Genomic DNA, 12,624 nt, shown 5'->3' with positions numbered 1-12,624 from the left:
GATGATGTGGCACAGCCGAATAGCAAAATTCTGCATGACCCGCTGAAGTGTCAGAACATCAAAGTTGTCGATGATCTCCTGAGTGGCTGTTTTCAGCTCAGCATTGGTTTTTGGGTTATTGCTGTACACCTTGTCATTAATACAACCTTGCAAAAAGGAGTCGCATGTGTTTGGATCCGGAGAATATGGCGGCCAATCGAGGCCCATGCCAGTGGCCTCTGGGTACCCCAGAGCCAGAATGACGTCCCCAAAATGCTCCTCCAGGACTTTATACATTCTCCTGCTTCATTGGGGTTGAGCTTCATCTTACATGAACCACATCTTGTCAAAATCAGGATCACCTTGAATAATGAGGATGAAATCATCTTCCAAAAACTTCCCGTACCATTCAGTAGTCACTGTGCCATCAAGGAATATTGCACCGATTATTCCATGACTGGACATTGCACACCTCAAGTCACCTGTTGAGGGTAAAGAGACTTTTTGATCATGAAATGTGGATTCCCATTCCCCCAAATCCACGAATTTTGCTTACTGACAAGCTCTTCCAAATGAAAGTGGGCTTCACTACTAAACCAACCCATGCATGCACATACTAACTCCCATCATGCCACGCAGCCAACCATACACTTTGAACATCCTAACACAAACCTCTCAGAAGTTATGATAATTTTATTTCATATAGTTCAATAATTGTCACCCGGTATATAGGTTTTTGAAAGTCTGTAAGTAGCCCTTAAACATACTAACCACAGTTCATGCTGCACTTGGTTGTAAACATTCAGTATCACCTGTTACTCTTATGTGACATGGCTCTCAAACATTTGAGCACATTTGAGCCTATCCCCGTTCACTACCTATTGTATTCTCATAAAGTATGTTATGTATGTTGTGTATCATATGTTTTTTTGTCTATAGGTTTGCACTGTGTTATCTTGACAGATGCTATATAATCATGAAATGATCCTTGGGTGAATAAAGATGAATAAATAACTAAAATAAATTCTAGTGTGAGTGAAACTTTACCTAGTAACATTTATTTGAATCAAAGTCTACCACCATATACCACACATTTCTTTAGCAACATACAGGTTTGGGAGAAAGCATTACTTGTTTTCTTTCAAAGAAAGCACAAACATTATTTCTCACTGTCCTAATTTTCACAAATTTAATTATTACCCACCACTGAATCGACAGAGATAGAAAGTTAGAGGGGTAATGTCAGTTTAGATGAGGACATTGTACTCACTTTTCTTACCATATACATTTCCTAAGGCACATACATGGTCATTCCTTGAATTTTTATGTACACTAATTTACTTGAATAGATTTATCATGTACAAATAAAATACAAACTGATTTTTAAACACTCATGGTCACAGAGGTATATGTGAAGATTGCTGTACCTATAAAAATTACTACTGTCAACTTAACTATGTACTGTGCCCACCACAGCAAATAAAACTAACAGCAGACAAACCATTTCTTAAAGAGGTACAAAACTGGTTCCAATTTTGCACTTGAAGCTGCTCACAGATTTAGCGTACAAGAAGGAGTAAGGAAAACATAGGTTTATAACACATCTGAGACAAAATGCAATAAAGGTGATAGTGTTGCACTGTATGCAGTTGATAATAAATGTATAATTCACTATCATATCTACATACTATTATACTGTATATTTACATACTATCAAATCTACATTACTACTTGTTCTTTTCCATAATGAGGCCCACAGAATATTATGTATGAAACAGAGCTGATGTATATATCCATCCACACCTTCAGTAATGAATGCCTTTTTGTTTGTGACACTCACATTTCATCTACTGATGTACTGACTAATTTATACCTCATATTCTGAAAGAGACTGTGCATTACTTCTGTAATGGAGTGTACCCATTCAAATAAGATTCACAATCATACACAACTCATTGTTAAAGCTTATTTCAGTGTATGTTGGGAATGGCATATACTTGCATAATCTCTATGAACTAGCATAAAATTCACAGACAGCTGGTGTTAGAATGGGTAAGGATATGATAATGACAGTTTGTGCACTGAAAATCTAGGGAATAGCAGGAGCTCAGTGCTCTGAAGTTCGGAGAAGATGGAAGGAAAATTAGTATTCTATGTCCAGTCAACATCAAAATCAACATCGAAATCATTAGGGACAATGGAACTGTCCCATCTTTTACCTAAACTAATATAGGGAAACCACAGAAAATCAAAATCTGCATGGCTAAATGGGGATTTTTCTCCAATACTTCAGAACATGAGTCCACTGTCTGCACAATGTGATATCTTGTTTGGTACACCCTGAATAAAAGGTGAACATCAAATTGCAGGTGAATATTGCAAGCTAAGATAGATTCTCTGGGATCACATACCTGTAGACTCTTTTAATCCAAAGGTTCCACTTACAATGTGACAGCTCCTTCTTATTCAAGAATGTCATTGAAACAATGATGTAAGGAAGTAGTGACTTCTGAGATTCTGAATCACATCAAGTGTGTTCATCACGAAGACCAAAGAATCAAAGCATTATAAAGTAAAATGCTGTGCTGTAGACACCATTCCAGGATGAATAGGTGATGAACTCCTTTTTTAAACCATTCATTTTAGTCACAGCTGCAATTTGATCTAGGAAATTACTGTTTTTGGCTGATATGGGCCAGTTGCAGATATTTTTGGCTTGATTATTGTCTGACACATCAACTTCATTGCTGTGTGCGCTTGTCTTAACATTGCAATACATATTGTACAGCAACTAAGCTCCAAAGATCTTAAAATGGCCACTAATACCTGAAACTAGTAATCACATAGATTAAATCACAATTGTTACTCTAATTACTGATTGGTTGTGGCTTTACAACAGTTACACCATCTTCCTGCAGGTATGCCCTTATACCTGACCATAAACTGTGTGATTGAATTTGTATTCTTCATAAGAAATATAGCCTATAGCCTACAAGACTGCTAATCTACAATCTCAGTATGAGTTCAGTTAACTTTTAGGAGAGAAGGTTAGCATTTTTGTCTGAGTGCTTACTTAATATTATACCAATATCATCTTAAATCAAGTTTCCTTCAACTACTCATCAACATGCATATGCAGGAGGAAATTTTGACCTAATGACAACTGCAGTACTGATTCTCAGAAAAAATGCATTATATTGCTTTCTTCATGATCTTGTCGTTTATTTTGAATTCTATTTGTGGGTTCTTAGCTGTTAGATGTTTACAAAACTGCACAGTGACTGTGTCAGCTGTATAGTGAAAGCACTAAAATGAAAATATAATATTTGTCTCCCTGTGTGGGAATCATAAACTGAGATCATAAGGGTTGTGACTATGTCTCATATGGAAGTTTGGATCAGTTCTGGAGGCACGCTTGGATAACGAAAGTGGTTAAGATGATCACTAGCGATAAGCGAGAAATCCAGTTTTAAGTTCTGGTCTTGCACAAATTTTCTTGTGTCACGAACAGTTCACATGCATCCCTGTCTGAAGGATTGTGAAAATACAGACAATGTAAAATCACAGACATTGTAACCATCATTGGTGCCAGGTATTCGTTTTGGAAACAGAAGTTTCAGACATAAACAATTTGTTATTTTATTTATTTGTATTCAGTTGGTTTTTTTTCGTAACTAGCTCATCAGATTGTCATATACATGAATGAGTGCTTGAGAATGGAGCTGGAGCTGCAAAACTAATTAAAAAAAGAAATTCAATAGAATAAAAATGAACTGTAGCAGTGGAACTTGTGTTTGTAAAATAAATACAACACTATCATTGCAAATAAATTAAATGCCAAGTTGTTCAGCAACATTGCTATACTTTATCACACTTTTGATAAGAGACCTATCAAAAATTAGTCACAAACTGTAATATCTTTGCCATAGGTTGACTTATTGGCCACAGCACCTCAGGTAATGTCGAAGGGTGCTATGCTTAGTTTGTAGGTGGTGGATGAGTTCTTGAGGATGTGACAGGTGCTCCGCCTGCCAAGATACATTTTTGCTATTCTGGAGATGCCATTGTTGCACATGCGGTGGCACTGAAATTTGGCAATGAATTAATGAAGTAGATAGTTGCTTCTGATAGGAAGCAATGTCTACGATTCTTTTTAGAATCACTGTTTTGATCACAACTATATTTACTGTGCTGAAACCATTAGCCAATTTCATATTAATTGTCTTGCACAAATTACTGACATGGGTGATATTGAGCAATAACTGCCTCTCCAGTCAACTGCTGGTGACATTATACTTCTCAGTTACAGACACCTTTTCATACACTGCTGCTTTGCTTTACAATACATGGAAAAATATCCAAAATTCAGTTCTTATTGGTGTAGTTTGGCTTCGATAGTTACTTCTGAACTTGCTGAAACTCTCATCAGATTTATTTTAGTATTAAGGTTAATAGCAAATTCCAATAGAAGTTCTTAAATTTTTGTCACCTAGGCACAAACCTATATCTTTGGATATGTAAAACAAAAAGTTTACTTATGTCTGCTTTGCATGTAGTAAGTAATCTCTTTCATCATTTTGGCCTGCTGCTGACTGTTAGTGTACTTTCATTCAATGCAGTTCTATGGCATAAATTTCTGGAGTAATGCAGCTAAAATCAAATAACTATTTTCTCACAGAAGCTTGCAGCAATAATGTTGTGTAAAGTTGACAATGGAACATTTTGTAGAAGCCGCTTCAGGGGCACTGAAATGGTGATTGTTAATCATAATAAAAGTATACATAAAAGTATACATAGGATGAACTGTGAAATTCATGACCATGTAGAATAAGCATTCTCGTCTAGGATTCAAAATAGAACCTGTAACAGGTTGTCAGTAGACATCACACAGGTAATTGAAAAACACCAGATAATAAAAAAGAGAGTGAATGATGGGGCTAGATTATCACCCACTCTTCTCCTTCCTTAATTTATCTAAATATGTGGACTGAGGGATAATAATTCATCTTCAGTCTTCACATTGCCACAATACCTAGACAGCTGATGATGTTACATAATTTACATAAATGTCCAGTATTAAGTACTAGATAAAAACAGCTGGCAAGTAGTGTAAAATGTACAGTAGTAGTTTTTCCCAAAATAATTGCTTTTCTTTCAATATACATGTGTATGTACAAAGTAAACCAGAAGTAATTCTCATGATTAGTAATATGAGTAGATTAGTATTGGTCATAAACTGTTGTTAGTAAACCTGACAGAAGTTCCCTGCACTCCGGTTGTTTCTATCCTTTAATATATAATATGACTTATTCTGCATCTCTGAAGAGTTTCCTCCATTGTGGGATTTATGGAGCATAACGACTGAGTGAATGAGCGCACTGAGTGTTAGAACCTGTCGCCAGGTGTCAAGTTGAGGCTTTTCTTTAATTTTGACTACTGCTAGAAGCCAAAGAGCTGCACAGTTCACAAATGATGGAAATATGCATTCCACCATTATTTAAGTAGGCCTATATACCCAGAAAATCTATGGAGTTTGGAATAAACATCACATCTTTTTACAACAGAATGGTCAATTACATAGCTGACTCTAATGCTAAGTACTAAATCCTCAATACCTCGAGCAAATAGCTCTGCAGATTTCCAAAACACAAGATTTGCTGAACACTCCTACAAAAGTGATGTATGTATAAGAATTTTCAGTAATCGGAAAGTGATCAATACTTACACACTTACCTGGTATTGTAACATGCACTGTAAATGTAGACTGAAGGAAACTGTCTGGAATGTTTCACTCATAATAAAATTTGCTGCCAATGAATCATGCACACTGAAGTGTGGCAATGGGGTGAGGGCATAATGAATCAAATAATTTTTATCCTCTTGTAAAGTGTTACACAGATGAAATGGCTCAAAAGAGTGCTCCTAGATTAAATATTTATGCAAGACTGAATACAATACAGTTAGAATTTAATGATCTGCTAACATTTTGGTCATTAAATGTGAAATGTGGATAACACCAAAGTCTATGAATATGAGGAAAGATTAGGTATTCAATATAAAACAGCCTTCATTCCGAAATTAACATAAACATTCTTGAAGCCATGTGATGCTGCTTCAAATGTTGGTATATCTAAAAGTATAGATATTGTTTGGCATATATAGTGCTGTGGGGCTGACATTTGGTTGTTGTGGATCAGTAATATGAATAATCTATGACTAAAAATAAAATTTCTTTGTATGCATTACTCTTTAAGCTCATGCCCTTACTTGATACTTTCATATGAAGTTCTCTATCCCCATCTGTTAGAAATAAATAATACACTTACTTTTCGCCTTTCAAGCACTACATACTAAAAGTGGAAGCACACACAAATTGTTCTTTTTTCCACAGTATGACTGACATTTTTGGCTAGGGAGCTTCTCAGAAAACAGTATGGCTTAGGAACACTGTATAGAGCAGACTGAGTTCATATAAATAAAAGTGTTGTAACAAAGGGTAAATGCAATAGGAACAGAGTAAACACTGAGGCAGAAAAAATGTATATGGATTTAGAATGACTGAAGAAATCTTAGAACTGACCAGCAATTGAACACCAGACCATTGTAGTTGCAGCTTGACATTCACTACTAAGCCACAAGCCTTTAGATATGAATATTTAATTCTATGTATGTTTTACTGTTAACATTAGTCTTCAGTTCATATATACAGTGACAATGCATAGAATAGTGAAACTGATAACATAACCAGAACTTTGTATCTTTTATTGTCTTGGTACACATTAAACAACAGGAACAAAGGTATTGAAGGGGTCATTCCTAAAAATAAATCTTGCATCACTTAATGTTATAAGGATTGTTTTTGAATTAGCTGAATCAAAATTGCTGAGGTTAATACATTTCTAGATGCCAGTATTTAATTTCATTGTGTAACTGAAGTAATTGATTTTATACAAATAAAAGCTTCGAACAGATGGCACAGTTGTCAGTTCTTACACCAGTAAAGTTAAGACAGTCGCATAGTAAGATAAACATTTCTCTACAAAGATAAAAGGATTAAAAGTAATAACTATACAGATACTTTACTATTAATAAAGCAGAACTTCTAAAACACTGATCAATCTTATTCAGAACTGAAGTCTGACAATTAATTGAGGAACATAACAATAAAAGCAGGGATCCTTTGTATGCTGAATGTACAGTAATGAAAGAGCTACTAATATCACACAGCTATCAACACAAATGCATCTACAAACCAGTAAGCTTGACTGCCTGCAATAGCTCATATTCATTTTAACATACATTATAGGAAGTCAGAGGGTAAGACTCATAGCTGTAATCACTTTATAGTGTGACTAGACACAGCTGCCAACACATGAGCTATGTGTACCGTTTCTACAACGTACTTAACAGTTATTTTATATTGCTCTACTTCTCTATAAGTAACATTCTTGATTTTTACTGTTGACCTTCCTATAAATAACAGATGGATCTTCACACATCTGCTTCACAGACTCATGAAAGTATTTATCCTAGGTGAAACTCTGAACTTGATTCACTGTTCATAACAGTTCACTGTCTACAGTTGTTTGCTGACAGTTGAAAGTTGCAGTTCCAATTGTCTGTTGTTGGCAACTGATGGCAGGTGATGATGATACAGGGCCAGGCGGAGAGACTACATGTTCATCATAAGCAGTACTGAAGCGAGTACTCATGTTATCACTTTTGGGTGTCAGCAGAGGCCCACAATTTGAAAATGATGACACAGTCCTTGGTGCTACTGTTGCAGCAGTGCATTGCACCCTCTGCTGCTTTTCATTAGGTGTTACAGCAATATGTGGGGTCCCTGCAGGAAACTGCAGTGAAGATGGCAGAGAAGTAGCTAGATACTGGCTAACATCAGCTCTTACACCTGCATGAGTAATCGGATTTGCTCCTACGTGAACAGTCTTTGGAGTTACACTTCCTCCAGGAATCATGATCGTAATCGGCTTGCCGACAATACCACCGGATGTGGTAGCCGAGGAAACGACGATTATTTTCACGGAGCTTGGTTTTGAGACTGCCTGCTGGAAAATATTAGATGTTAGAGCACTATTAGAAGAATGAAGAACCTGTGATGGCAAAACATTCTGTGTAGGACACAGAGTAGGTGATGCTGTAAAAGGATAGTGGCCACCATTTGAAGAGAATTTTGCAGTAGTGCCTTCAATTGCAGGGACAGTAGGTTTCATGACATGGACAGTCTGTTTCCTGTATGGATTCTGTGACTGCTTTAGCATTAAATTCCAGTCCTCCTTAATATCCAGTCCTGGTTTTTGATGTGTTTTAAATATTTTGACACCTCCAGAAGATATCTGCCTCTGCCTGGTACTTTGAACAGTAGATAATTGTGATATCTCAGGCTTAGTTTGCACTATAGATGATCTCGGCACACCGACAGTAACACCCTGACTCGTTTTCACAAATGTGACGAGAGGTGAATTTGAAGTATGCACTGGCTTCTGCATCACAACAGGCTTGCTTTGTGGGAAAGAGTTGTTTTTAAGCAAAGTTGTAGGTGACATAATTCCTGACAAATTGTGCTGTCGGTGAGGGGTGGTACAGTGAGTTGCTAGCCCCGATACAGAAAATACCGAGTTTCTGGGACTGTTCACTGGACATGTTGTTGGCAGACTGACAGATACTGATGGAACAATCTTCTCACCCACTGTCAAAGGTGTCTGAGGAGCTGTCACTTTTAAGGATGAAAATGATGTCACTGTATTCGAACCTAAACTAGACTCTGGTATTAAATCTGGGAAGTTCTGAGAATGTGGAGGCAGTTTAGCTCCTGACAACACTGACAGAAGAGACGGTTTAGAGGAAAGAACTGACACTGACGCTATGTCTTCCTTTACATGACTGCCTGTAAATACACTGGGCATGGGAGTTGGAGCTGTTGTTGATGAAGGCATTCCTACAAATGACATCACAGGGGTCAAGGTTTCAGGAGGACACTGTACTGCTTGCTGCCTAAAGTCGTTGTTTTCACTCACAAATGAATCCAATAAAGGGCTTACAGGTCTGGAATTAAGTGGGCTGGTGGAGGTCATGGGCTGTAGTTTACAAGTATTATCTTCCAGAGGTAACAGGTCTGGAGAACTTACTTTGACATCGTACACACTACCGGTACTGCTCTCCTGGGAAGAGACTGGCTGGGGAGGTGGTGTTGCTGGTGCGGGTGGGTTGACTGTTGTATTCACAGCAGATGGCATTTCATACCTGTGGAGTTGTATACGATACCCATCTGCAGCTGGCACTGAGGTCCAGCAGAGTTCAAGTTCATCTGTCTGTGCCTTAGCTAGCTGTACCTTATGGGGCTGCAAGGGGGGTGAGACGTCAATGTACCACATGTCATTGAAACATATCTGGTTGTTCCACGCCCTGCGATATCCGTCCCTGCCTGACCAGACGTACATCCTGGTGTGCACTCCAACTGTACAATGACCAGCTCTGGCGCGAGGTGTGCTTCCAGAACTTTCATCCACTGCATGCTCTTCCCAGGTAAGCTTTTCGAGGTTCAGGGAAACCAGTGAGTTGGAGCATTTCCATTCCGTTTCAGGTGTTTCTGCTTTACCGTCGTTCGTACTCACAGGCACCCAGCCTCCAAAAATAAACATTCGCTCTCCCACTACCGCTGCAGTATGAAGCGAACGTGGTTGCGGAGGAACTCCTCGTAGCACAGGCTTTAACCACGAAAATGTTTCACAGTCGAGAAACCACAAATCACCGAGGCGACGCCCGTTCATGCCGCCGTAGATAATGATACGAGAGGAGCCGGTAAATTTATTCTCGTACGCTACAGCTGTGTGAGATTCCCTGGGTGATGGCCTGCAGCCTCTCGTTTCCGGAATATTCCACGCCGTCATTTTCGTTTGCAAGTCCAGAGCGTAAAGATCGTTCAGATAAAGCGGAATGTTGTTTTTGGAATCGTGTCCTACATTCGCAAGACCACCAAAGAGATACACGTCGTTATCAACGAGCGTAAAGCTGTGCCCGAGTCGAGGACACGGGGATTTTCCACTTATGGGAGGTCTGGGTCGCAGTCTTCGCCACTCCCATTTGCTGACATCTAACTCGTAAAGATCGTCACTGTACTTTCCACACTCGACCATTCCACCAAATATTAGAATCGCGGTTCCGTACACTGCTATTCCGTATGCAGCGCATCCAGGAGGAATTCGACCTTTCGTTGCCGGTGCGAACCACGTATTTGTAGACATGTTGAAGACATTTAATTCATCTACAATGCCTTCGTTGCCACCTCCGAAAACTACCATCATATCTTGAATTGCCACTGCCCTGTGTCCATGCCGGGGTCGAGGTTTCGGCCCCGATGTGTTCTGCACCCGTTGCCACTTCAAATCTAGCGCCGCCATGACACCAAACTGCACTATGCTGGATTCGTGGCCTCGTGTCACTTCAAGTCGTATAAGCGTACCGTCAACTGTTACTGCCTTCCGCGATTCAGAGACTAATCAGTGGACATTCGTATAGACATCTGCGGTCAGCACTGAGTTACAAATATGAGCGTTGAAGGGAGGAAGAAACAATATTTTTCACACACTATTAATTGTATTTTTGAAACACCGTTGCGTGTAGAGCTTGTGTGTCAAGACGCATAACAAACTGTGACGTCGATATTAAATACACATCGTCTTATGTTCAAGAGCATTTTTTCTTCTATGGTTTATTTCGTTCTTTCACAATAACACAATTTCCAGGTGATATCATTAAACTTTCTTGATTGTTTGCAAATTCGAGAGTTCGAAGAAAGGATATCATTTTTATACTTAAGAAAATTTCGGAATTCTACCAATGTGATGTATGAGGACAGTTGCATATATAGGTCCTGTTGTATTGTTCATAAATGGATATTCTGTCAAGGATTGTTAGGGTAATTAATTGTTTCACAACAAACGTTTAATAAATTCTTTCGACAACAGCGGAAGAACATCTAAGTCAGTGTACGGTGTACTCTTCCATGTTAAAAACCGTATTCTTTGGCTTAAAAATATTGATTAGGCCTCAATAACAAGACGATCACAAACGTATCGTAAATTAAGTGACCAATATGTTTTCGTAAGCTTATTAAACACTCGAGGCAAATAGATAAATTTGTTTTAATGGAACTATGACTTTTTTAAGAAATGTTCTCGTTTAGACAGTTGCAGGGATATTATTTTTTACGTTTGATGACAAATTATGTATGAAACGAGCATTTAAAACTGCAATATTCTGTTGTTCTTGCGACAGATTGCATGATACACAAATTATAACTTAACTTCGCTTTGCCTTGCCAGTGAATTTATTTGCACAGACTGAAGGTTAGTTGGTAGTAAGGCGACTTAAGACATTGTATCGAAAATAACATTTATCAAGCCAGATACGAGGCGCGATCTTGCGAGATATCGTGAATAACCGCTGCAAACAGTTTGTACCGCTGTTAGAATGTGATAAAAGAAACACTCTCTCAGTGAAGAGGACAAGCAATGAAAATGGAAGCGTCACGTGTCAGAATTGTACTCCGGTCATTTCCCACTACTCTGAACGCAGAGTGTCAAGCAAGTAAAACACGAAGGCTTTGACAGAGATACAGTTACCAAGTACAGTCTCTTCCCATCTATTCGGCGAATAAAGAACGGAGGCACATTTCATGCTGATTTCTAGCTGGAACCGCTTTGAATCAATAACTACCTGCCAGGATATCGCCACGTGGTCCTAAGTGTGCAAACTAAGCTTGATACTTATTCGGTCTTCAAAGTTAACCTGGTTACCTCAGCCACTATTCTACAATATCTCATGATGCAATATCTAATCTTAGTGATCTCATTAATTATGTAATTGTTTAATTTTGATTGCTCACTTCATCCAAAAACTACGAAGCAGTCTGCCTTTTTACTACATCTGTGCTTGCTCCGTAGCTGTAATTTTATCTTAGAATTTTGATATAAATCTGTCCTCTCATTTTCGATTGAATGATTTCACATTTATAGCTTAAAATCCAATTTTAGACGCCCCCCCTCCCTCCCCTATCACTTCTTCTCTTTACACAATTACTTGTTTCTTAGTTCAACTTTTTTATATTATTAACGATAACAGCTACTCTGTGAATTTTTGTAGCAAGTCTTTTGCCTGGAAGGTCAATTTTGAATTTGTTCCACGGTCTCGTTTTGTTTTTATTACCCACAGTGACAGCCGCGCCCCAAGTGGCCAGCAAGCGACGCTTTTGCATACAATATCGGCTGAGGGGGAATACTAACGTTTAGACTGATTGGTAACATAGTTTTTACAATAGGGAGTGTTTGTAGTGCCATAAAAATCGACATAACTGAAAAACTACACCTAAGGACCCTGAGAGGTACGAAACGATGCGTTACGTAACAGTTTATTTACGATTCTCTTGTAACGCACAGACATTTAGTGAATAAAATCTTTTCCTTTAATGGCAAAAATATTGCTAGTAAACACCAAAAGACCTGACCTTTTAAAGAAATCGTATATCTATCCAACGAAACAAAGTTTTTATCGCTGCACTTCAGCCAAATCAGTGAACGTGGAACGTAGGAAAAATGTATGTAATGTAATAACTACAATGTTTAACGT

General features: G+C 38.3%; 1 protein-coding gene across 1 annotated transcript; it reads right to left on the bottom strand.

Moving 5' to 3' along the window:
- Positions 1–3,931: 3,931 nt before the first annotated feature.
- Positions 3,932–10,397, bottom strand: LOC126412910 (host cell factor 1-like). The gene is made up of 2 exons (XM_050082800.1): positions 7,656–10,397; positions 3,932–4,063 (listed from the first exon to the last, which is right to left on the bottom strand). Exons 1-2 carry the CDS (start codon positions 10,395–10,397, stop codon positions 3,932–3,934), a joined length of 2,874 nt encoding a protein of 957 aa, XP_049938757.1.
- Positions 10,398–12,624: the final 2,227 nt, after the last annotated feature.

Source organism: Schistocerca serialis, chromosome 7 (genome assembly GCF_023864345.2).
Source record: "Schistocerca serialis cubense isolate TAMUIC-IGC-003099 chromosome 7, iqSchSeri2.2, whole genome shotgun sequence".
Taxonomy (NCBI): Eukaryota; Metazoa; Arthropoda; class Insecta; order Orthoptera; family Acrididae; genus Schistocerca; species Schistocerca serialis.
This window is presented reverse-complemented; position numbering and strand designations above follow the sequence as displayed.

Excerpts from the sequence above, each read along its gene's own strand:
- LOC126412910 (XM_050082800.1), bottom strand. The coding sequence starts at position 10,397 with ATGGCGGCGCTAGATTTGAAGTGGCAACGGGTGCAGAACACATCGGGG. Across the intron at positions 4,064-7,655 it reads GTACTGCTTATGATGAACAT|TGCCACCGCATGTGCAACAA; the intron begins GTAGTCTCTCCG and ends GCCAAATTTCAG.